The sequence below is a fragment of the Hyperolius riggenbachi genome, chromosome 12 (genome assembly GCF_040937935.1).
Source record: "Hyperolius riggenbachi isolate aHypRig1 chromosome 12, aHypRig1.pri, whole genome shotgun sequence".
NCBI classification, from domain to species: domain Eukaryota; kingdom Metazoa; phylum Chordata; class Amphibia; order Anura; family Hyperoliidae; genus Hyperolius; species Hyperolius riggenbachi.
Genome location: NC_090657.1, coordinates 194746163 through 194773605, shown reverse-complemented (window position 1 = coordinate 194773605; position 27443 = coordinate 194746163). Strand labels below are relative to the sequence as shown.

General features: G+C 44.0%; 1 protein-coding gene across 1 annotated transcript in view; it reads left to right on the top strand.

Moving 5' to 3' along the window:
• The window catches only part of ATP9A (ATPase phospholipid transporting 9A (putative)), a 206475-nt gene that overhangs the window by 129286 nt on the left and 49746 nt on the right, over nucleotides 1-27443 (top strand). The window contains exons 15-16 of the mRNA XM_068262423.1: nucleotides 4158-4319; nucleotides 25102-25194. Of these exons, the coding sequence (XP_068118524.1) occupies nucleotides 4158-4319; nucleotides 25102-25194 (255 nt within the window). The remainder of the gene's footprint in view (nucleotides 1-4157; nucleotides 4320-25101; nucleotides 25195-27443) is intronic.

Genomic DNA, 27443 nt, shown 5'->3' with positions numbered 1-27443 from the left:
TCGCTGTCTACTGTTGGGGGGGACAACAGTAAACACTTGAGATATTTGTGATGAGGAAAGTTTGTAAGGTACTTTTCCGTTATCCGGGTGCATCCACTAGGTGGCGATAATTACTATTCCCCCTCCAGGCCGCCATGGATAGTAGGGAAAGATGTAATTCTGGTGGCGTTTTATCGCCACCTAGTGGATGTGCCCGGCTAATGAAAAAGTACTGTTTGTAAATAGCTTTGAGCCTGTTCTCTAGGTCTGATGCTAGGTACACACAATGCAATTTTCTGACAGATTTACTGTCACATCTATTTTTTCAACATGTCTGATTTGATTTTCGATCGATTTTCCATTCCAAATCGATCGAAAATCAGATCAGGCATGTTAGAAATAATCAATCTGACAGTAAATCTATCCTAAAATTGCATAATGTATGGTACACACTATGCAATTTCCTGTCAGACTAGTTGAATTGATAATTTCCGATTAATAATGTCCAATCTGATTTCTGATCGATTTTTGCATAGAAGTGATTGGAAAATTGATTGGATTTCCAAAAATGATTGGAAATCAGATCAGACCTGAGGGAACTAATCTTTCAACCCGTCTATCTGATGGGAAATTGTGTGGTAATGGCCAGTTCCTCCCTATGAGTCTGGCAAGCATTGCAGCTGCAAGGAGAAAAGGGTTATATTTTAAAACAAAAGGTTTCGCCTATGTTAATGATTAGCATGTGTGAGACCTGTATGAGCATCCTGATAACTCGCCTTTTTATTCATGGTTCCCAAACTTGATTTAACAAAAAAAAAAGTTTGAGATGCCGGGCCACCTTTCAATGTATACTATAAGTAAAGCCCATGGGCGTAGCAATAGGGGTTGCAGAGGTTGCGACCGCATCGGGGCCCTTGGGCCAGAGGGGCCCTCCCTCAACTCCAAAAATAGCTCTCTATTGGTCCTGTGCTCATAATAATCACTTCTATAGATACTTTGAATAGTAGTAATCATTAACAAACTGTTCCCCATCCCCTTCTTGCATCTCTGACACTGTGGTTGTCCTTGGCAGGTTTCGGTGCGCCGCATCAATTGTTGTGTATAGAGTGCATGAGGGGCCCCAATGTAAAGCTTGCATCGGGGCCCAGAGCTCCTTAGCTACGCCACTGGTAAAGCCTCATACACACGGTACAATTTTTCATCAAATTGACCGGTGATCTGATACGAAATTGCATTGGGTGTAGACGTCCAAATTGTTTTCAATATATATATATTTTATAAACATTTTTCAAAGTTTTTGTTTTGCCACATGTTCATCATACCCCATTAGATTTGAATTAGGTCAGGTAAATAATTGAGATCTGCTTACCAGTGATGTTATCAATTGTTTATCTTGCTCCAGGTGACATAAGATCTGATCTAATATCCTTTGCGCTGCCATTAAGCCTGGTACACACATCCAATATTGATTGGCCAATTTTACCACTTCCATATAGTATTTATAGTGTTCATAGTATTTAAAAGTTTAGTGCATTTCAAGGGGACCCCCACTCCTCCCCTCCCCAAGCATTCTAGGACACCAGGTATATTTCCTGTTTGCTTCAGAGCTCTCAGTAATTCTACAGAGATCACCTGCAGGGCTGAATTTGTCATCACCAATGATACATTTCAGAATGTAAGTCAGGGAGAGGAAATATTTTACAATGGGCAAACACTGAATACATTTATAAAGTAATATTGTAAAACAAACAAGAAAAAGACCTTTTATTCATTGTTATACAGTCTTTCTTTAAATTCATTGGATTGTAAGTGTCCACAAGGATCTCAAGCTGTTTTCTCAGGGGGTAACTGAACTGTGGTGTGGTGAGGTTAAGTATTCCCATTTGATCACTTGTAGGTAAATGTAGCACAGCTCTAAGCTGTAAGGTTTTGTAAAGCAGGAGTGCCCTCTTGTGGCGCTTTTGAGTAAGTGATGTAAACACCAATTCTCTCTCCAGAGGTTAAATGTCATCCATCATTAACTCTAATTTTGGTGACCAGCTGAATGGATGGAAAAAATAGAATCTTGGAAGCTGGCCACACTGCATCACTGAAAAAAAATATGCAGCTTTAATCCCTTCCAGTCTTTGAAATAAGCCTAATGATTTATCAGAAGTTTAGAGGGAGGCCTGCGCTATTTGCGGTGGGGAAAAAAAAAAGGGTATTAAAAATTAGGTGAGAAATTTATTGAGACAAGAGGGGTGTTTCCTGGCTTTGGAAGATTGCATTCACGTGAAACATGTGGCATTAATCGAGCCTCTTCATCCTGTATAAACATCTGCATTGTTTCCAGCCTCAGGAAGGAAGCAGCGACATATAAACTATTGTTTGATTAAACCAGCTCCTTCTCATTGAGAGGGATTATTCTGTCAGGACATTAAACTGAGATGACTGATTGGGGGTGTTAATATAATAAATCTCGCAGACACTTCAGAGGCTTGTAAGTAGAAATAAGAGCGGATTAGGGAAGGTTATTAAACATGAATGCCCATATCTCAGGCAGATAGACAAAAGCTTCAAATGACTCTGCATCATTAATAGAATGCTATAATAATCTGATGCAGTGTATACCTGACTATAAAGTGAAGCACTTTCCAGTAAGTCCTTTACATCCTTTTCTGCCAACAAATCAGACCACAGTATATTTATTAATAGCAAAGTCAATGAACCCTCAGCACACTCGCATGCAAATTCATTCACACAAATAATGTAGGAACCAAAGCTATCCCTACAGCTAAGTTAAAAGCTGGGGTCTTCTATACAAGAATACAGTCTCTTGGGTAGGCACACTGACCGCACAGAGGTGTATGTTCAGTCTTCAGAGAACCGCGCATGCGCAGGACACTTACAATGATGATGCGCCAGATGCACACTACTTCTGCCGGATTACCTGAGCCGCCAGCGGGACCACGGAAGAGAGGAAGAGTATGCCAGGGGCCCACCTTGTGTGCTGGATGGAAGCTCCAGGTAAGTCCAGATTTTCATTTTAGCCCACTGCTCAGGGGTCCTTTCAATGCAAGCAGGAATATATATTAAACGTAATCAGGACTACAGTATATACGGTACACAACATTTTACCAGATGCTATTCATTTCTCAATAAGGGAGATTGCTATTAGGGCCCTTTCCCACTAGCGGCGATCTATTCAAGAAAATCACCCCACTAGCGTTTTGTGGATCGCAACAGCACCGTAATTAAAGGAGAACTGTAGAGAGAGGTATATGGAGGCTGCCATATTGATTTCATTTTAAGCAATACCAGTTGCCTGGCAGCCCTGCTGAGCTATCTGTCTGCAGAATCACACCAGAAACAAGCATGCAGCTAATCTATTCAGATCTGACATAAGTCAGAAACACCTGATATGCTGCATGCTTGTTCAGGGTCTACATCTAAAAGTATTAGAGGCAGAGGATCAGGGCAGCCAGGCAACTTGTATTGTATATAAGGAAATAAATATGGCAGCCTCCATATAACTCTCACTACAGTTCTCCTTTAACATGTAAATATCGGTGCTGTTTTTCCACTGGTGCTATTTTTTCCAAATTTCAATCACCGTCCTGCTGCTTTGTATATGAGTGCAGGAAAGTCGCATAGCAATCGCATTGCTGTATGATATATAATATAATATATTTTTCCCCCCCATGATTTGGCAACTCAAGTTTTCTATTTCTCCCGCTTGGAAATTGAAGCGCAAACGCACCGTAATCGCCTGTACAACCCACGGCTTACAAAGACATCTCGGTAGTGGAAATAAAAGGAATGTGATTGCGTTTTCTAGTGGACATAATTGTCTTTTCTGTTTGTTTGTTTGTTTTGTTTTTTCCTGCAGTGATTGTTGTATGCTGGGAAACTTGTTTTATTATCTTAGTAATGCTTTTAACACATTAGCTGGTTGGCTGTGCTACAGGTCTGTACAAGCTGTGAGCCTTCACTAACAGCTTTATCCTACAATGGCAGCCAAAATAATTTAAAAAAAGGAAAACAAAAAAATGAAAGAAAATACAACTGAAGAGCAGAACAGTTTTTTGTTTCTTTAAAAATAATTCTAGCCAAACACTCCCACATTGCAGAATTGCAGTCTCATCCACTGTATACCTCCGCTGACCCTTGTAGTGACCTCTCACCTCTCCTACTCCTAGGTGGCCTTAGTACAATGGACAGAGAGTGTTGGCTTGACTCTGGTCGGAAGAGATCAATCTTCAGTGCAACTGAGGACTCCTGGTGGTCAGATTATAAACTTCTCCATTCTACAGATTTTCCCTTTCACATACGAAAGTAAAAGGATGGGGATCATTGTTCGAGTAAGTTCTGCTATCTCTAAAACAGTCTATAATTGTCTGTCATAATGACCTCTCATCTTAATTTTTTTTAAATCTGTGGAACAATTTTGTAACAGTAACAGGATTACTATGGAAAATGGTAGCATGCTTAAAGTGATCCAGAGACAAAGCACCCTCATGTATTTTACCATATAGATCAGTGGGGACATTAGAGAAAATACCTACCATGCTTTCTGTTTCATTCTGCACTGCACAGCTTGCTCCTAATCAGCCCTGATAAAATTCTGACTGAGCATTCAGTCTGGCTTTCCTATAATGACTCGGCTATAATGATTCCTGAGTAGAGCCAGCAGGGGGCAGGCTTGGACTTGAAAAGACATGAGAGAACACAGACTGAGCTATAAATATTCCTGAGCAAAGCCAGACTGAATGCTCAGACGGGGATTTTATCAGGGCTGATTAGAAGCAAGCAGTGCAGTGCAGAATGAAACACAGCAGGGTAGGTGTTTTCTCTAATGTTCCCACTGATCTATATGGTAAAATACATGAGGGTGCTTCATCTCTGGTTCACTTTAAAATGTGAACTCCAGGGTTACAGATTTTAAGAGCAACTGAAGTGAGAAGGATATGGAGGCTGCCATATTAATTTACTTTCCTGCTGATCCTCTGCCTGTAATATTTTTTGTGACAGACCGATCAGCATGCCGATCAGATGTTGTGTAAAGGTGCCCAATAATGGTACAATTTTTCCTTCCAATTTGATATGTCGATGCATTTTTTTATGATTGAATTGTATAGAAAATTGCACTGTGTGTGGTGCAAATCGATGTGAAATGATTCTTTGATCGAGAGCAGAAGGAAAAAAAGAACGATCAGAAAGTTGGATTTTATGATCAAATTAGAATGTAAAACAATAATTGCCTTCTGATTAGTTTTGATTGTTAAAATCACATCAATAGATCAAATCTGAAGGAAAAATTGTACCGTTACCTTTATTCTGATATTACTGATGCAAGAAAGATCAGCAGGATAGCCAGGGAACTGGTATTGTTTAAAAGGAAATAAATATGTCCTCTTCTCTATATCCCTCTAAGACCTCTTGCACACTACATGCGATTTCCATTTTATCTACGATCCAATTTTTTATTCCGATTAAAAAAAACGTAGCAACCTGCAGTATTTTTTTTTTTTTTTAAAGTACTGCAAGTTGCTACGTTTTTTTTAATCGGAATCAAAAATTGGATCGTATAAAAAATCGGAACCACATGTATTGTGCAAGAGGCCTTATGTCAGTTGTCCTTTAAAGTGACACTGAAGCAGATAAAAACGTATGATATAATTAATTAGTCGTGCAGTACGGATAATTAATAGAACATTATTGGCAAAGAAAATGGTCTCATATTTTTATATAGCACACCTACAGCTTTAAATTTTACAGAGCCACATCAACCCCACATGTAGACAGCCTGTTTTGGACTTTTGGCCCTCATCAGTGCATGGCAGGGATTGATATGACTGTGTGGGATAGGGGATTTGACCAGTACAACAGAGTAACCAAGCAGCTCGAGGCGACCCAAACTACTAGGAATGTATTAGTACTAAAAAGAGACCGAAAAGCAATGCTTAGTGGGATTTTCCTAATTGATAATTTACATATTCAGTAGCAGTGCATTGTGGGTAACTACAGATGTTTTGTATTGTGGGGTTAGTGTATGCATGAAAATGATGTACACATGCTCTGCTCTAAGCTTACAGAGAGGCGTGACTAAAACCAGACAAGCCAGCCCTTAAATAAAAAATTGCCTCCCAGCTGACAGGAAAAAACCTGCAGACAGTAATTCTGCCTCCACCATGTAAAATAGTAGCAATTCTGACATTGGTTGGACATTTTATGCAATACATGTCAGCCACATTTTGAAAGTAAAGTCATGTGCCTAGAGCTATGCTATTATTCGTAAATGCAAAAACAGAATTTTCAAATTTGGGAAAAAAAGAAAGTTTATTCCCTAGGTAAGGCTTAACCACTTGAGGACCTAGGGCTTTCTACCCCTTAAGGACCGGCCACTTTTTTTCCATTCAGACCACTGCAGCTTTCACGGTTTATTGCTCGCTCATACAACCTACCACCTAAATGAATTTTGGCTCCTTTTCTTGTCACTAATAAAGCTTTCTTTTGGTGCTATTTGATTGCTCCTGCGATTTTTTTACTTTTTATTATATTCATCAAAAAAGACATGAATTTTGGCAAAAAAATGATTTTTTTAACTTTCTGTGCTGACATTTTTCAAATAAAGTAAAAAGTAAAATTTCTGTATACATGCAGCGTGAAAAATGTGGACAAACATGTTTTTGATAAAAAAAAAAAAAACCCATTCAGTGTATATTTATTGGTTTGGGTAAAAGTTATAGCGTTTACAAACTATGGTGCAAAAAGTGAATTTTTCCCATTTTCAAGCATCTATGACTTTTCTGACCCCCTGTCATGATAGTATAAATACCCCCCAAATGACCCCATTTTGGAAAGAAGACATCCCAAAGTATTCACTGAGAGGCATAGTGAGTTCATAGAAGATATTATTTTTTGTCACAAGTAAGCGGAAAATGACACTTTGTGACAAAAAAAAAAAAAGTTTCCATTTCTGCCAACTTGCGACAAAAAAAAATGAAATCTGCCACGGACTCACCATGCCCCTCTCTGAATACCTTGAAGGGTCTACTTTCCAAAATGGGGTCATTTGTGGGGTGTGTTTACTGTCCTGACATTTTGGGGGGTGCTAAATTGTAAGCACCCCTGTAAAGCCTAAAGGTGCTCATTGGACTTTGGACCCCTTAGCGCAGTTAGGCTGCAAAGAAGTGCCACACATGTGGTATTGCCGTACTCAGGAGAAGTAGTATAATGTGTTTTGGGGTGTATTTTTACACATACCCATGCTGGGTGGGAGAAATATCTCTGTAAATGACAATTTGTTATTTTTTTTTACACACAATTGTCCATTTACAGAGATCTTTCTCCCACTCAGCATGGGTATGTGTAAAAATACACCCCATGTGTAAACACATTATACTACTTCTCCTGAGTACGGCGGTACCACATGTGTGGCACTTTTTTGCACCCTAACTGCGCTAAAGGGCCCAAAGTCCAATGAGTACCTTTAGGATTTCACAGGTCATTTTGAGAAATTTCGTTTCAAGACTACTCCTCACGGTTTAGGGCCCCTAAAATGCCAGGGCAGTATAGGAACCCCACAAATTACCCCATTTTAGAAAGAAGACACCCCAAGGTATTCCGTTAGGAGTATGGTAAGTTCATATAAGATTTTATTTTTTGTCACAAGTTAGCGGAAAATGACACTTTAAAATCAATTTCCGCTAACTTGTGACAAAAAATAAAATCTTCTATGAACTCGCCATACTACTAACGGAATACCTTGGGGTGTCTTCTTTCTAAAATGGGGTCATTTGTGGGGTTCCTATACTGCCCTGGCATTTTAGGGGCCCTAAACCGTGAGGAGTAGTCTTGAAACGAAATTTCTCAAAATGACCTGTGAAATCCTAAAGGTACTCATTGGACTTTGGGCCCTTTAGCGCAGTTAGGTGCAAAAAAGTGCCACACATGTGGTATCACCGTACTTGGGAGAAGTAGTACAATGTGTTTTGGGGAGTATTTTTACACATACCCATGCTGGGTGGGAGAAACACCTCTGTAAATGACAATTGTTTGATTTTTTTTACACACAATTGTCCATTTACAGCGGTATTTCTCCCAACCAGCATGGGTATGTGTAAAAATACACCCCAAAACACATTGTACTACTTCTCCCGAGTACAGCGATACCACATGTGTGGCACTTTTTTGCACCCTAACTGCGCTAAAGGGCCCAAAGTCCAATGAGTACCTTTAGGATTTCACAGGTCATTTTTGTTTCAAGACTACTCCTCACGGTTTAGGGCCCCTAAAATGCCAGGGCAGTATAGGAACCCCACTAATGACCCCATTTTAGTAAGAAGACACCCCAAGGTATTCCGTTAGGAGTATGGTGAGTTCATAGAAGTTTTTATTTTTTGTCACAAGTTAGCGGAAATTGATTTTAATTGTTTTTTTTCACAAAGTGTCATTTTCCGCTAACTTGTGACAAAAAATAAAATCTTCTATGAACTCACCATAGTCCTAACGGAATACGTTTGGGTGTCTTCTTTCTAGAATGGGGTCATTTGTGGGGTTCCTATACTGCCCTGGCATTTTAGGGACCCTAAACCGTGAGGAGTAGTCTTGAAACAAAAATGACCTGTGAAATCCTAAAGGTACTCATTGGACTTTGGGCCCCTTAGCGCAGTTAGGCTGCAAAAAAGTGCCAATCATGTGGTATCGCCGTACTCGGGAGATGTAGTATAATGTGTTTTGGGGTGTATTTTTACACATACCCATGCTGGGTGGGAGAAATACCTCTGTAAATGACAATTGTTTGATTTTTTTTACACACAATTGTCCATTTACAGAGAGATTTCTCCCACCCAGCATGGGTATGTGTAAAAATACACCCCAAAACACATTATACTACTTCTCCTGAGTACGGCGATACCACGTGTGTGACACTTTTTTGCAGCCTAGGTGCGCTAAGGGGCCCAACGTCCTAATCACAGGTCATTTTGAGGCATTTGTTTTCTAGACTACTCCTCACGGTTTAGGGCCCCTAAAATGCCAGGGCAGTATAGGAACCCCACAAGTGACCCCATTTTAGAAAGAAGACACCCCAAGGTATTCCGTTAGGTGTATGGCGAGTTCATAGAAGATTTTATTTTTTTGTCACAAGTTAGTGAAAAATTACACTTTGTGAAAAAAAAACAAAAATCAATTTCCGCTAACTTTTGACAAAAAATAAAATCTTCTATGAACTCGTCATACACCTAACAGAATACATTGGGGTGTCTTTTTTCTAAAATGGGGTCCGTTTCTGGGGTTCCTATACCGCCCTGGCATTTTACGGGCCCAAAACCGTGAGTAGTCTGGAAACCAAATGTCTCAAAATGACTGTTCAGGGGTATAAGCATCTGCAAATTTTGATGACAGGTGGTCTATGAGGGGGCGAATTTTGTGGAACCGGTCATATGCAGGGTGGCCTTTTAGATGACAGGTTGTATTGGGCCTGATCTGATGGATAGGAGTGCTAAGGGGGTGACAGGAGGTGATTGATGGGTGTCTCAGGGGGTGGTTAGATGGGAAAATAGATGCAATCAATGCACTGGGGAGGTGATCGGAAGGGGGTCTGAGGGGGATCCGAGGGTTTGGCCGAGTGATCAGGAGCCCACACGGGGCAAATTAGGGCCTGATCTGATGGGTAGGTGTGCTAGGGGGTGACAGGAGGTGATTGATGGGTGTCTCAAGGTGTGATTAGAGGGGGGAATAGATGCAAGCAATGCACTGGTGAGGTGATCAGGGCTGGGGCCTGAGGGCATTCTGAGGGTGTGGGCGGGTGATTGAGTGCCCTAGGGGCAGATAGGGGTCTAATCTGATAGGTAGCAGTGACAGGGGGTGATTGATGGGTAATTAGTGGGTGTTTAGGGTAGAGAACAGATATAAACACTCCCCTTGGGAGGTGATCTGACGTCGGATCTGCGGGCGAACTATTGGTGTAGGTGGGTGATCAGATTGCCCGCAAGGGGCAGGTTAGGGGCTGATTGATGAGTGGCAGTGACAGGGGGTGATTGATGGGTGGCAGTGCCAGGGGGTGATTGATGGATGGCAGTGACAGGGGGTGATTGATGGGTGATTGACAGGTGATCAGTGGGTTATTACAGGGAAGAACAGATGTAACTAATGCACTGGCGAATTGATAAGGGGGGGTCTGAGGGCAATCTGAGCGTGTAGGCGGGTGATTGGGTGCCCGCAAGGGGCAGATTAGGGTCTGATCTGATGGGTAACAGTGACAGGTGGTGATAGGGGGTGATTGATGGGTGATTGATGGGTAATTAGTGAGTGTTTAGAGGAGAGAATAGATGTAAACACTGCGCTTGGGTGGTGATCTGATGTCGGATCTGCGGGCGATCTATTGGTGTGGGGGGTGATCAGATTGCCCGCAAGGGGCAGGTTAGGGGCTGATTGATGGGTGGCAGTGACAGGGGGTGATTGATGGGTGGCAGTGACAGGGGGTGATTGATGGGTGATTGACAGGTGATTGACAGGTGATCAGTGGGTTATTACAGGGAAGAACAGATGTAAATATTGCACTGGCGAATTGATAAGGGGGGGTCTGAGGGCAATCTGAGCGTGTAGGCGGGTGATTGGGTGCCCGCAAGGGCAGATTAGAGTCTGATCTGATGGGTAACAGTGACAGGTGGTGATAGGGGGTGATTGATGGATAATTAGTGGGTGTTTAGAGGAGAGAATAGATGTAAACACTGCGTTTGGGTGGTGATCTGGTGTCGGATCTGCGGGCGATCTATTGGTGTGGGTGGGTGATCAGATTGCCCGCAAGGGGCAGGTTAGGGGCTGATTGATGGGTGGCAGTGACAGGGGGTGATTGATGGGTGATTGACAGGTGATCAGGGGGGATAGATGCATACAGTACACAGGGGGGGGGGGGGTCTGGGGAGAATCTGAGGGATGGGGGGGTGATCAGGAGGGGGCAGTGGGCAGGGGGGGAGATAAAAAAAAAAATAGCGTTGACAGATAGTGACAGGGAGTGATTGATGGGTGATTAGGGGGGTGATTGGGTGCAAACAGGGGTCTGGGCAGGGGGGGGTCTGATGGGTGCTGTGGGCGATCTGGGGCAGGGGGGGAGAAATCAGTGTGCTTGGCTGCAGACTAGGGTGGCTGCAGCCTGCCCTGGTGGTCCCTCGGACACTGGGACCACCAGGGCAGGAGGCAGCCTGTATAATACTTTGTAAACATTACAAAGTGTATTATACACTTTGTATGCGGCGATCGCGAGGTTAACATCCCGCCAGCGCTTCCGTATAGCCGGCAGGATGTTGCGGCGGGCGAACGGTGACAGGCGCCGGCGGAGGATCGCGTCACGGATGACGCGATCGCTCCGCCCATGCCCTTAGAAGGACCGCCGCCTCTGTGGGTGAGCCGGTCCTTCAGGGCTCCACTTCCCGGCCGCCTCTGTGCGTTAGGCGGTCGGGAAGTGGTTAAAGGACAACTGAAGCGAGAGGGATATGGAGGCTGCCATATTTTTTCCTTTTAAGCAATTACAGTTGCCTGATAGTCCTGCTGATCCTCTGCCTCTAATGCTTTTAGCCATAGACCCTGATCAAGAATACAGAAGATCCTGTGTTTCTGACATTATTCTCAGATCTGACAAGGTTAGCCGCATTCTGGTGTTATTGAGACACTGCTGCAGCCAAATGGATCAGCAGAGCTGCCAGGCAACTGGTATTGTTTATAAGGAAATAAATATGGGAGCCTCCATATTCTTCAGGACATTGCCACCCTGCACATCGCTCCTGTTCCTCTCAGGCTAAAACCCATTGAAAAGGAACTTCTGTTCCGAAACGCAGCGCCATCTGGGCAATATTGGTTGTTCCTCCACCACTCTGGTTCTTGTGGACTTGTTCTTATTACTCTGTAACTTTTGCTTATGTTTAAACAGCCAGCACTTCCAGACTTGCTAAGGTGCCCACTTATGCTGCAAAGCTATTTTTGTGCTCATGCACTATCTATGCATTTATTGCTGATAATATTCATCATGCTTTGGTATTTTGTGCTGTGCTGTATGCATTATGTATGTTGTATATAGATTGTACAGATTTTCTTGCACTCATTGAGTGATTTGTCCGTGTGTTGATAATACAACTAGTGGACCTAAGCCTGTTTAAAAACGGGATAGGTCTGTCACTGCGCATGCGCCCGCACATTTCCACCGTGCGCGCCTGCCACGCGCGCCCGCCCCTTCGCCCGTGTCTCTCCCTCAGTGTCTCTGCGTCCCTGCACATGCGCAGAGACATGGGACATGGGAGGCAGAGACATTAGGGTTTTATTATAGAGGATCCCTTTTTGAATTCAAAATACAAGGTGTGCGTGTTATATCTTGGTTTAACCACTTAATGACCGCCTAACGCCAATAGGCGTCGGCAGGTCGCAAGTGGTTTCCCATGGATACGGCCGCTCGTTCCATGTCAGTTCACGGAGGGTGTCTCCGTGAACAGCCTGCGAGCCTCCGATCGCGGCTCGCAGGCTAAATGTAAACACGCGGGGAAGAAATCCCCGCTGTTTACATTATATGGCGCTGCTGCGCAGCAGCGCCATAAAGAAGATCAGCGATCTCCGGGCTCTGATTGGCCGGGAATCGCCGGCATCTGATAGGCTGAAGCCTATCTTAGGCGGCGCAGGACGGATCGCCGTCCTGCGCCACCCATAGCGAGAGAGAGAGGGAGGAAAGGGCAGAGAGGGCGGAAATCGCTGCGGAGGGGGGCTTTGAGGAGCCGCCCCCCCCCCCCCCTCCGCAAAATGCAGATTGCCGGCGGCGATCAGACCCCCCCAGCAGGACATCCCTTTAGTGGGGGAAAAAGGAAGGGGAAGTCTGGTCGCCCTGGCTGAAACCTGATCTGTGCTGTGGGCTGGAGAGCCCACGCAGCACAGATCAGTCAGAAAAGCCCTGGTCCTGGTTAAGTGGTTAAATAGCCTCCATATTCTTCTCGCTTCAGTTGTCTTTTAAAAGGGGTGTGTGTGTGTGTGTGTGTGTGTGTGTGTGTGTGTGTGTGTGTGTGTGTGTGTGTGTGTGTGTGTGTGTGTGTGTGTGTGTGTGTGTGTGTGTGTGTGTGTGTGTGTGTGTGTGTGTGTGTGGGGGGGGGGGGGGGGGGGGGTTGAAGATAAAAACGGCACTTACCTGGGACTTTTACCAGCCCCCTGCAGCTGTAATGTCCCACTCCGTTCCCCGCCGCGATCCTGGTCTATTTCAGCATCCGATGCAACTGCGGCTGTGGCCGTGCGTGCTCGCTTCCACTCCCGTCATGACACGCGCAGGAGTACTATTCGTCTAGTTAGACCAATATCAAACAGGGACCGTCGGCGGGGAAGGATCGTAGGAGGACGGCGCAGGACATGACCACTGCAGGGGGCTGGTAAGGTCAGGTAAGTGTCCGTTTTTATTTTCCCACCCCACAGAACCCCTTTAAGTACATCTGATTGCAGAACCTGCTAAAACTGTGTAATAAATAAAAAGCCAAAGTGAAAAAGCTTGAGCTTTGTGTTTGCAGCACTTTGGCTATTATAATTATTGTGTATTTATATAGCGCTGACATCTTCCGCAGCACTTTAATGAGTACATAGTAATGTCACTGCCTAGCTATGGTCGGGATTAGATTGTGAGCTCCTCTGAGGACAGTTAAAGTGGGGTGCGAAAGTTTGGGCAACCTTGGTATCATCATGATTTTCCTGTATAAATCGTTGGTTGTTACAATAAGAAATGTCAATTAAATATATCATATAGGAGACACACACAGTGATATTTAAAAAAGTGGAATGAAGTTTATTGGATTTACAGAAAGTGTGCAATAATTGTTTAAACAAAATTAGGCAGGTGCGTAAATGTAGGCACCACAAAAAAGTGAAATCAATATTTAGTAGGTACTCCTTTTGCAGAAATTACAGACTCTAAACGCTTCCTGTAGGTTCCAATGAGAGTCTAGATTTTGGTTGAAGGTATTTTGGACCATTCCTCTTTAACCACTTAACGACCAGCCGGCGGCGGCTGGTCGCAGTGGTGTTTCCATGAAAATGGAACGAGCGGCCGTTTCCTGTCAGTTCACGGAGGGAGTCTCCGTGAACAGCCTGCGAGCCTCCAATCGCGGCTCACAGGCGAAATGTAAACACCCGGAGAAGAAATCCCCAGTGTTTACATCGTACGGCGCTGCTGTGACAGCAGCGCCGTAAAGGAGATCGGCGATCCCCGGCCTCTGATTGGCCGGGGATTGCCGGCATCTGAAAGGCTGAAGCCTATCTGAGGCGGTACAGGACATATCGCTGTCCTGTACCGCCTATCTTGGGCAGGAGAGGGAGGGGGGAATAGCGCTGCGGAGGGGGGCTTTGAGGAGCCCCCCCCCCCGCTACACACAGATTGCCAGCGGCAATCAGACCACCAGCAGGACATCCCCCTAGTGGGGGAAAAAAGGGGGGAAGTCTGATCGCCCTGCCTGCCACACGATCTGTGCTGGGGCCAGAAGAATCCACCCAGCACAGATCATTGAACATTCCTGCAGTCCTTAAGTGGTTAAAGTTCATTCAGGTTTGATGGCTTCCGAGCATGGACAGCTCTTTTTAACTCGCACCACAGGCTTTCAATTATATTCAGGTCTGGGGACTGAGATGGCCACTCCAGAACATTGTACTTGTTCCTCTGCATGAATCTGATTGAAAGATCCAGCCCCGGCGCAGCTTCAGTTTTGTCACTGATTCTTGGACATTGGTCTCCAGAATTTGCTGATACTGAGTAGAATCCATGCGTCCCTCAACTTTGACCAGATTCCCGGTCCCTGCACTGGTCACACAGCCTCACATCATGATGGAACTACCACCATATTTTACTGTAGATAGCAGGTGTTTTCTTGAAATGCTGTGTTGTTGTTTTTTTCATGCATAAGCCCCTTGTCATGCCCAAATAACTCAATTTTAGTTTTATCAGTCCACAGCACCTTATTCCAAAATGAAGCTGGCTTGTCCAAATGTGCTTTTGCATACCTCAAGCGGCTCTGTTTGTGCTGTGGGCAGAGAAAAGGCTTCCTCTGCATCACTCTTGCATACAGCATCTCCTTGTGTAAAGTGCACGGAATGGTTGAACAATGTACAGTGACTCCATCTGCAGCAAGATGATGTTGTAGGTATTTGGTGCTGGTCTGTGGGTTGACTCTGACTGTTCTCACCATTCGTCACTTCTGTTTATCCGAGATTTTTTTTGGTCTGCTACTTCAAGGCTTAACTTGAACTGAGCCTGTGGTCTTCCATTTCCTCTGTATGTTCCTAACTGTGGAAACAGACAGCTAAAATCTCTGAGACAGCTTTCTGTATCCTTCCCCTAAACCATGATGGTAAACAATCTTTGTCTTCAGGTCATTTGAGAGATGTTTTGAGACCCCCATGTTGCTACTCTTCAGAGAGACTTAAGAGTAGGGAAACTTACAATTGACCCCCTTAAATACTCTCTCTTAATTGGATTCAACTGTGTATGTAGGTCAGGGGTCACTGAGCTTACCAAGCCAATTTGAGTTCCAATAATTAGTTCTAAAGATTTTGGAATCAATAAAATTACATATTTATGCACCTGCCTAATTTTATTTAAACAATTATTGCACACTTTCTGTAAATCTAATAAACTTCATTTCACTTCTCAAATATTACTGTGTGTGTCTCCTATATGATATATTTAACTGACATTTTTTCTCGTAACAACCAATAATTTATATAGGAAAATCATGACGATTAACAAGGTTGCCCAAACTTTCGCACCCCACTGTATTGTCTTTAAATATAGGAAAAAGATAAACAGGAGGAAAACAATTAAATATCAGTGAATTCTATTCACAAATGTGGGCCACTGGGAATAGCCACGATGATGAGCAGGTTAGGAGAATGAACCTGCCCTCACTAGGCTTAAAATTATGGAGAGGTGCCAAACTACAATAAAACAATTTAAAAAAACGGGAGGGATTGGTAGACTTACCTCTCCATAGAACTTCTCCAAACAGGAAGTTGTAAAGATTTGCTTATTCAAATATGAAAAAGTGCCAGTTTTTACTTTTTCATATTTGAGTAAAGAAATTCTTCACAACGTTCCGTATTTGGAGTAGTTCTATGGAGATGCAAGTCCACCACTACCTTCTATTTTAAAGGAAACCTGAAGTGAGAGGAATATGGAGGCCGCCATATATATTTCCCTTTAAAAAATATGAATTGCCTGTCTTCCTTTTAGCCATAGACCCTGAATAAACGTGCAGATCAGATGTTTGACTGAAGTCTGACTGGATTAGCCACATGCTTCAGGTGTGTGTTTCAGATACTACTGATGAATGAAAGAACAGCAGGATACCAGGCAACTGGTATTTTTTAAAAGCAAATGAATATGGCAGCCTCCACAGCCCTCTAGCTTCAACTGTCCTTTAAAATGTGTTATGTTTTAGTGTATTTTAGTACCTCTGTTCTCTGTTCATAATCATTGTCTTAAGTTCCTATTTAAATGAGGGTACCATTTAACCTATCTTTATGTTTTTAGACTTCCCCGCAGATATTGTCCTGACTCAACTAAGAACCCTAGCGCTGCATATGGGTGCCACACTATGCCACCTATACTATATTATTCTATGTTTATACCACACTGGCATGTTCTGCAGTACTTTACAAAGTAAAGGAGGAGAAGGCAAACAATTGGAGCACAGTATTGTCCTCCGAGGAGCTCACAATCTAATCCCTGCTATACTCAGTCTGCCTAATCCCTGCTATACTCCTAGTCAGTGTAATGTTTCGCTGACATCTCTTAAGGCGCGCACACACGCCATACTTCCGCAAACAACGGGTCCGCCAGACCCTCCCACTGAGCGGATGGTTCAGAAACAGCCTTATCAGTCTGCTGACAGCGCGTACACACGTGCTACTATCGGCAGATCGTCTGCCCAGCGGCAGGGTCTGGCGGACCCGTCGTTTGTGGAAGAATGGCGTGCGTACGCGCCTTTAGCGCTTTACAGAGTACAGAGACTGTCCCTCCAGAGGAGCTCACAAACCAATTCTTATCAAAGTAATAATCTTACGAGCCGATCCAGAGCACCACCTAACCCCCTGGTCTCTCCCCCCCCCCCCCCCCCCCCGCCACCATATAATATAAAATATATCAATATCGTCTAAAGGGGAAAAAATGATAAATAGCCAATAGCACCACTAGCAAAGAAAACCCCAAAGACAGTGAGCAACAGTGTAGCTGCACTGATCCATCGATGTCCACCTTCACCTGCCTTGTTGTTAACTGTCTGAGTGCTGGAGGAGAAGGCAAACAATTGGGACACGGTCAGCAGAGGTTCAGGGCACAAGCCCCCAAACCATTTTGCCCAACAACTGGTTTTTGGGATGTGGTAGGAATTCAATACAAACAGAAATATAGAAATTCTGTGCAGATAGGCTATGGTAGATGGATCCTTGGCTCTGCCTGTTCAGTAAGCCAGCACCTATTCAGTAGGAGATCTTTGGCAAGTCTCCCTAATACTGCTACTGCCTATAGAGCGTGTCCTAGTGGCTGCAGCTCTGGAGCTTTGAGTCTGCCAGGAGAAAAGCGCAATATAAATGTTATTTGTCTTGTCTTGTCAAGTGCTTATATCTGGCAGCCTCCTGGGTGTCATCAAGACAGGAAAGGGAGTGAAACCTCAGAAACAACATAGCTAGGGCCCTTTTCCACTAGCAATCGCAATCACAAATGCTTGCGATTGCGATTTTTCATTAATTCTGTTAATGCAATGCAAATGAAAAATCGCAATTGCATATCACTCTAAGGGCCCTTTTCCACTACACAGCTGAATCACAAAATCGCAAATCGCTAGCGATTTTTAAATCGCTAGGGTTGCTACTTTTATCATAGAAATCATGAGAAGTATTTTCCACTATAGTGATTCGATTTGTAAATCGCAAATCACAATCGCTTTCTGAAGCGATTTTCAGAGGGATAATGCAATGCAAATACAAATCGCAAATCGTAATCGCATAACAAAATTAATGAAAAACCGCAATCACTGGCGTTTGTGATTTGCGATTGCTAGTGGAAAAGAGCCCTAAAAATCTTGCCAGAAAGTGATGGCGATTTGTGATTTCAAAATCAAATCACTATAGTGGAAAATACTTCTCATGATTTCTACGATAAAGTAACAACCCTAGCGTTCTAACCTTCCTGGCGGTAAGCCCGAGCTGGGCTCGGGCTATGCCGCGCAGGAGGATTTCTCAGGCCCTGCTGGGCCGATTCGCATAATTTTTTGGGTACACGCAGCTAGCACTTTGCTAGCTGCTTGTACTGCCCGATCGCCGCCGCTACCCGCCGATTAGCCACCGATCACCGCACCACACCGCCCTAGGCTCGCTACATGATTTTAAATTTTTTTTAAAAAACAGTGCTGCGCTGCCCCCTGGCGGATTCTAATAGACCGCCAGGAGGGTTAAAGGTCACTAGCGATTTGCGATTTTGCAATTCAGATGTGTAGTAGAAAAGGGCCCGAGAAATTTTCTACACATGCCTTGCATTTTTTTGGAGCATTTTAGTGTAGCATTTTTTATTTTTTTGTACATTAGAACTGTAACAAACTGAACAGTTTTCAATCCTTCCCTCCCAAAATAAGGAATTTTTTTTTTATTTTGAATGGATTCTGGAATTGGGAAGCACTAGTGAATAAAATACTAGTAACTACTGCTAATTATGAACAAATGAGCAGATTTAACACACAAAAACAGTTACGCAGCCACTGGTTCCCATAGAGCTAAATCGGGCCTCTCTCTCCCGCCCTCAGTCCACTGCTGTTTCCCAGTTAAGGTCTGCGCCTTAGTGATTTCTCGGAAGGCCTCAGAAGCACTCTCATCCTGGAGTGCTTCTGAAGATAGGACTTAATCTTTGGAAGAACCCTGGGATGCGAGATCTTCCGAAGCCTTCACTAATAATTTTCCAGGGGGAAGACAGCGGTGGACCAGGGGGACAGAGGGAGGACTGGGGAGATGCTATGGGATCCAGAGCCTTCCCTCTACATAGGTAACATTTTTTTTTCACTTTAGTATTACTTTAAAGCAGTGGTCCTCAAACGAAGGCCCGCGGGCCGAATGTGGCCCCATGAGGCTTTTTTACCGGCCCCCACACGCAAAATGTATTACTTATAGATGTGCTCAGCTACATCTTTAAATATTGGTGGTCCACATATAGAGTAGAAGTTCTTCACTGCCTGGCCCGCAAACACTTTTACATCATTTTATGTATATTCCGCCCCCCCAGCAGTCTGAAGTATGTTTACCGGCCCTCGACCCAAAAAGTTTGGGGACCCTTGCTTTAAGACCTGGAGCCCACTAGGAGCGCTTTTCTGATTGTGATTTGAAAAGCTCTTGCTAATGTAACGCTATGGGTGTGATCCCACTTGAGCAATGTGATTTTATAAAAAAAAATCCCCATAGCATTGCATTAGCAAGAGCTTTTTCAAATCACTAGTGCTTAGAAAAGTGCAGGAGTCAGGAGTGGCACACCTTGCCATATTAGTTCGGGTGCGTAACCAGAGGTGCAAAGGATTGGTTAGCAAACAAGCTTCACCTAACATTTTGGCATCATAATCTTTGAACATGTTTTAGGGCTCGTTTCCACTATCGCGAATCCGCATGCGTCCAACGCATGCGGATTCGCACATGTAATGCAAGTGAATGGGCCTGTTTCCACTGTAGTGTTGTTGAGGTGCGTTTTTTTTCAGCGGTGAAAAAACGCACAAAAGAGCCGCAGAATTCGTCTGCGAGTGGAATGCATGCGAATCGCCGCTAATGTATTTAATAGGAAATTCGCATGCTGTTTTGGTATGCGAATTTTCATGCGAATTCGCATGAAATCAATGGAAAAGCACACCGGCATTGCCATGGTTAAATTTGCATACATCGTCATCCATGCGAATTTTCATGCGAATTCGCACAAAAATTTGCATGCACACGCATGCGAAATTCGCATCCGCATGCAAATTTTGGCGCAGCGATTTCGCAACACAATAGTGAAAACGAGGCCTTAAGCAATCAAAACTTGACATGTTAATTTTTTTGGGTTTATTATTTTCGTTATTTGATATGTTTAAAATAATTGCTTTTTTTACAGATATTTAAACCAAAGTTGGTTATAATTTATAAAAATGGCAGATCTCTCAGACTTTCAAAGAGGCCAAATTGTTGGTGCTGGTATGGCAGGCGCTACTGTAACAAAAACTGCACGAATGCTTGGCATTTCAAGAGGTACTGTCTCAAAAGTAATGACTGCCTTTGAAAGAGAAGGAAAAACGTCCTCAGCAAAGCACAGTTGTGGCCGAAAGTCAAAGTTGTCTGAGATAGACAGTTGAACTGACTCTAAATTGAATTGTTAGAAAAGCTTGCAAGACTACAGCTGAGTACACACGTACGATAACGATCGTTCAAAAACGAACGATAACGACAATCGGAACGATAATCGTGCGTTCAAAAAGTGTGAACGATCGTTTTTGTGAACGATAACGATCGTTATCGTTCAATCGGACCGATCCAACCCGGCGGATTTTTTCGAAAGATAATCGTTCAATCGTTGCAGTGTGTACAAAGATCGTCCGATAACGCATGTTCTTATTGCCTGTCATAACGTCACTTCCGTTTGCGCACGCATTTTTTAATCGTTCGTCGTTCAGTACTTTATACTTATATCGTTCACGTGTGTACACAATCGTTCATTACGAACGATCTTTTCCGTCTAATTTGAATATCGTGTAAACGTCACGAATCGTTCGTAACGAACGATCTTTATCGGACGTGTATACGAACCTTAAGGCTCCTAAAATCACTGCAGAGCTGAATGAACACCTACAGAACCCAGTGTTCACAAAAACTGTTCGTCGGGAGCTGCACAAATCTGGATTCCATGGAAGAACTGCAATTCGAAAACCTCTGCTCTCAAACACAAATGTTTAAAAGCGTTTAGAGTGGTGTAGAAACCACCAGAATTGGTCCCTCGAGCAGTGGAAAAATGTGATTTCCGGCCAAGTGTACATTTGGAGACAGCCGAAAGAAGCAATTCCAGACTGCCTTCTCCCAACCGTAAAACATGGCGGGGGTTCTGTGATGATCTGGGGTGCTATTTCTTGGAAATCCGTGGGTCCAATGATTTCCCTTCATGGAAGAATTAACAGCTAAGACTATTTAGGAATTTTGGGCGACCAAGTTCATCCTATGGTCCAAGAACTGTTTCTGGAGGGGAATGCCATCTTTTAAAATGATAGTGCCCTAATCCATACAGCTAGAATTGTTAATGAATGGCATGAGGAACATTCTAATGAAGTTGAGCATCTCATCTTTCCACCACAATCCCCAGACCTCAACATTATTGAGCATTTATGGTCGTTATTAGAGATTCAAGTAAGAAGTCGATTTCCGCCGCCATCATCCCTAAAAGAACTGGAGGGTGTTTTACCTGAAGAATGGGCTATAATTCCTTTGGAAACATTTCACAATTTATATGAATCAATACTTCGGAGAATTGAGGCTGTAATTGCCACAAAACGTGTACCTACATCATATTGAAATATATTTTGTTGATTTTCAAGGTGTTTCCATTATTTTGTCCAACACCTGTATGTTGGCAATTGTTTCAGGGCCATGCAGGGTCCCCTTCTTCAGAACAGTGCAGATGCACTATCTGCACTATTCTGAAGAAGGGGACCCTGCATGGCCCCGAAACAATTGTCAACATATAGTGTTAGACATTTTAATGGCAGAATAAACTACACTTTTGGTATTGGAGATACTGCTGTGCTAACCAATTCTTTCTACTTCTAGTGCTTAGAAAAGGCTGCTAGTGGGTTTGAGCTCTAAGTCTAACTCTAGTCGTATCTCTGCACACCAGTAATAATTTGTGTTTCAAACAAAAGCTGTGGCTTCCTTCTCTGTATTCTTACCAGAGATGAAAGGAGAGAGAGCTGTGGAAGTTACTGGGTGGGGTGCAGAATTGAATGCAGCACAGTTGCAAACAATATGCTCACTCGTGAACTGGAGAAGAATAATATGGTAGCTTTCTGAGTGTAGTCGCTGTCTGTAGAGGTGGCAGTGGTAAGTGGCTGCTTACCTGTTTTAGTGTTGTGGTGGGTGGGTGGTTGAGTTGTAATTTATATAGGACAGGTATGTTCTAATGCACTCAGATGATACGATACTTTGTAAACATGAGAAAGTTTTAACCAGCCCCTGAACCCCAGCAGAGGAAGTGACTCACGCAAGGGTCCGCTGACATGCTATTTATGTTGGAGCCGCTCGCACAACTTTCTGGGGTAGCATTAATGCTCAGGAAACTGGCCTGTGCACCATTTCCTACATGTATGTCATTAAACACCTTCAATAATAACAGCTATTTAACCACTGATTACACTAGCTGTAACCTTCTCGCCTCTTATCTGGAAACAATGGCTTGTGTAGCATGTTCTACACAAACACCAGAGCCATAATCGACATACCATATATGCCATCTCCACTCTGGTATTCGGAGGGCAGCGCCTATGACGCCAATACGTGTGTTTTGGAAAGCTTCTTTTAGTCACTGAGATCATAGTACATTAACTTGTAGGAAATGCTTTACATGGAAACTATCAGGTGTTGACATGCTGAAGCTGTTGTGCAGTAATGTCTTCTCCTCTCTAGTGGGCGCTCTTTACTGTTATAGTGGCACTTATTTACTTTTCTTAGGGTTCTAAGCTTGGATGAGCGACATGTCATTTCCTACAGTTAGGGGTGATTTAGGGCTTCTTCAGACTATACAGTGCACACTGGGGGCCCATATGCAATTCACCTTTTCCCCTAAGTTTTCTCCAAGGTGATCATTTTTCATCTTCTGTTAAAAATAATTTTAGAGCATTTTGCAATTGAAGAAGTACCAAAAGTAGTAAAAAAAAAGTACCATCAAAATTATTTTGTGTATATTCTTGATTGCTGGGGGGATTGAAAAGGCATTTTATTGACAAGGGCTTCAATTCATCAAAGGCTGTTCGATAACAAAAAAAGCAAGTCGTTAAAATACTGCATTCTGTATTTTAGATGTGTGTGTGCTAATTTATCAATATTTTCACATGTGTGATAGATGTTCTGTGTTGTTATGCTGTTCCCTGCAGTGAGGGTATTACAACAGAAAAGAGGCATCCCCAATATCCCTTTAGATGTAAATGTTATACTGCTGCTGACTGCTCTGAATCTGCTCTGACTTTGTCCCATTAGCCTTAACATGCTATTTACTTGCCACAGCTTAGATGAACTGCCAAGAAACATTACACATGCCCTGCTTAGGTCATTTCCCCAGCAGCTCCCACTAGCATCTCTGCATGTTCATTCAGGCACTCAAAGGGTGTCACTATCAAGGGTGGCAGGAAAACATCTTTTGTTGTTTTTTCTCTGCTTGCTGCCTGGGTGGTCGAAAAGCTCCTCCCACCCAGAAGCCTATCAGTGGCACTTGCAGGAGACAGGGGCTCTTTCTATTTGCTCCCTGCTCCTGACAATCATGGGGACATCCACACAGAATGCATTCGAAGCTAGTTACCGACAGAGAAGAGCTGGAGGTAATCACCGAATATGTTACCGAATGCTTGAACATTGAGGAATTGACATTTACTGACGTGTGTTGAGGTATTTACTGCATACGTCGGTAATTTATCCCAATGCTCGGTATTTTCAGCTTTTCATGCGGTAACTGCTTTGATGAATTGACATTTTCCTAAGTACTCGGTAAAGTCAGATGTTTTCAGCATTACCAAATGCGGTAATGCTTGAGGAATTGAAGCCAAGGTGCGAAAATATCAACTTAGAGAAAAAGTTAATTGCATATGGGCCTGTGCCTCTAAAAGCACGAGTTATTTCATAGGGCGCGATTACTTTGGCGCAATTCGCTTATTTTTTCCACATGCGATTTCTGATCTGAAAGGACAGCCTTTTGAAATCATTAGGCTGCTTATCATGCGTGTGTTGGAGAAAGAAAACCTCATCGGCAGCATTTTTCTGCAGATCTAGATGCCATCAGCACGGGTGCTATGTCCATCACGAGACTGGGCAATTGCAATGTAAATAATGCAAGCATTATCCAGAAACTCACTGTAGACGGTGTGCAAGAATAACGTACTCCCTTATAATGCTGAGATGTTAACATGCCCATATAGTTGTATGGACTGTACATTCACATGCCGTAACATGTTGCATTACTGCACAATGCATTGTGTGAACACAGCCTTTGAGGCTTCCCACGAGATCCAGGGAAATGTAACGGGCAAAAAAAAAAAAAGCTCTGTGACTACACGCTTGAAGTCTGGACTTTGACTGAAGATGGGAGATGCCTGTATGGACATCAGTTAAACTGATGGCCCAAACTTTTAAGAACAATTGTTTCAGCCACCGAAGTTTTATGGTCTCTACATACCTTAAAGGGCACCTGAAGTGAGAGGGATTGGAGGCTGCCACATTTATTTCCTTCTAAACAATACCAGTTGTCTGAGTCTGGCTTACTGCGCAGGCGCTGGCTGGGCACGTCCTACAGCGCGTGCCCGTGGCCGGGAGTGCGCGGTGTATGACGTCATGCGCAGATCACTCCTGGCCACGGGCGCGCACTGTAGGACGTGCACAGCCTGGCCTGTGCAGTAAAAGTGACCAAAAAGTGGGGTCCCGGGTTGGTTGGGGTCTTTGAAGGACCCCAGGCCGACGACTGAGAGCGAGCTGCGGCTTGGGACATGTCGGCTGCTAGGGGCTGGAGGAAGCCCCGGATAAGTAGATTTTTTTTTTAAGGAGCCAGGACATTCCCTTTAAGGATTGGAAGTAGATTGTTTACTTCCGTGCCCTAATAAGCAGTTTGTTATGCTATTATTATTATTATTTATTGTATTTATAAAGCGCCAACATATTACGCAGCGCTTTATTGTACTAATGCAACACAATGAACAGCATTTGTTTATTACTGCGGAGTGTGCATTACGTCTTCTTTTAGAAGTACCATTCGTGTGACATTCATGTATATATTTCAGTGTCAGTAACTTCTGGGTGACCCACCTTCTGCAGCCAACAGTGTGGAATTAAAATATTTTCTCTGATCTCCGGCCTGTTTTGCCTTTTACTTTCCAGGAAGACTCCACAGGAGAGATCACGTTTTACATGAAGGGAGCAGATGTGGTGATGGCGGGAATTGTGCAATACAATGATTGGCTGGAGGAAGAGGTAAGGTACAGACCCTGTTGTCATTGTACATCTAATCAGTCATTTATTACATAAATTGATGGTTGTGGTGAATACCTGCAGTTGTGGAGGGTTCATGTGCCTTTAGGATGTAAGTCTTGTGTGTTGAGCCTCAAACTTCTTGCCCCTACTGTATCTCCCTATGCTGATTTGAAAGCTCTTGTGCCAATCTCCAAGTAAACCGGTTTTAGCTGTAAATGTTCTGATGCAGGTAGTCCCTGGTTAACAAACAGTACATGGGGACTGTAGGTTTGTTCTTAACCTGAATCTATCCGTAAGTCAAAACGATGTTTCATCTCTGTCCCCTGTACCTCCTCTATGCCCCCCTGTGGCTCCAGTATCCGTCTCTGTTCCCTAATTGTCCCTCTCTCTCTCCACACTGTCACCTCTGTACCCCTGTTCCCTCAGTGCCCCCCTCTGCCTTCACTGTGTCCCTCTGTACCAACAGTGCCCCCTCTTCCCACACTGTATCACCTCTATACCCCCGTTCCCTTAATGCCCCCCCCCCTGTCTTCACTGTGTCCCTCTGTACCCCTGTTCCCTCAGTGCCCTCCTCTGCCTTCACTGTGTCCCTCTGTACCCCTGTTCCCTCAGTGCCCCCCTCTGTCTTCACTGTGTCCCTCTGTACCAACAGTGCCCCCTCTTCCCACACTGTATCACCTCTATACCCCCGTTCCCTTAATGCCCCCCCTGTCTTCACTGTGTCCCTCTGTACCCCTGTTCCCTCAGTGCCATTCTCTGCCTTCACTGTGTCCCTCTGTACCCCTGTTCCCTCAGTGCCATTTTCTGCCTTCACTGTGTCCCTCTGTACCCCTGTTCCCTCAGTGCCATTCTCTGCCTTCACTGTGTCCCTCTGTACCCCTGTTCCCTCAGTGCCATTCTCTGCCTTCACTGTGTCCCTCTGTACCCCTGTTCCCTCAGTGCCATTCTCTGCCTTCACTGTGTCCCTCTGTACCCATGTTCCCCCACTGTGTCCCCCTCTGTACCCCTATTCCCCTCAGTGCTCCCCTCTGCCTTTACAGTGTTACCCATGTACCCTCACTGCCCCCACTGTTTCCCTCTGTCCCTCTCTTCCCTCAGTGTTTCTCCCCCCCTTCACTGTGCCCCTCTGTACCAGTTACCTCAATGCCCCCCTCTGCCACCACTGTTCCTCTGTGCCACCTATGCCCTCGTAAAGAAAAAGCCAAGCCTAAACGGCTGTGTGGTACTGCAGAGATGCTAGACGTTCTGCACAGTGCAGTCAGGCTCATTCACAGATCATAGTGGTGGACACAAACTTCCAGATGGTCCCGGGGCTGGTTGGCTTTAAAATGTATAACGTGTGTGCAGAACTCAGAACTCACTATATAATAGAGTGTGCAACAGCAATATTTCATTTTACCGAGTTCAATTTTTTTTTTAAAGGAAACCAGAGACTAGTATATGTCTACGTTTTATACATACCTGGGGCTTCCTCCAGCCCCATCTGCACAGATCGTTCCCACGCCGCCGTCCTCAGCCTCCTGCCTCTTTGGTAACAGGTCCCATCATTTTTGTCAGTCACAACATGCGCAATGCGCTCCTCCGTTTTGCTCCCGTGGCTGGTAGCATTCTGCGACCGTGCAGTAGTAGTCTCACATTTGTCGACCGGCCGAAATGACTGGGCCCGTTACCGAAGAGGCGGAAGGCTGAGGACAGCGGCATGGGAGCGATGTGTGCGGATGGGGCTAGGAAGCCCCAAGTATGTAGAAAACTTGAGCATATACACGTCTCTGGTACACTTTAAAAACAATTGCCAGAAGTGTGTGTGTTTTGTCCTTGTATATTTTACTTTGTACAGCACCATGGAATATGTTGGCACTGTATAAATTTAATAAGAGCATACCTTAGCTGAGGCAAGGACTACCCCCTAAAAAAAAAAATGAAAACACATTTCCTGGGCTCTTAGCCCTCTAGTTATTTAGTAGATTTTGTTTTTCTAAATCCCAATGGTGAGGAATATTCCTTTTTCGCTCTATAATCCTGACGGCACTTTTGCAGTGACAGAGGTAAGTATTGGCTATTTCATTGAAAAAGACTTTATCGGCGCTAACAGGGGTTTAAACAAATGACCGCTGCTGAGAGCAAGACAATGTCCAAGGTCCACAAATATTCATTAGAAAATCAGCGCAGGTCCCAAAGGTCAAAAAATGGTAAAGTACACAATTTTAAAAACTTCACCACGGTCTTATTGAAGTTCTATGTAGTCTTGT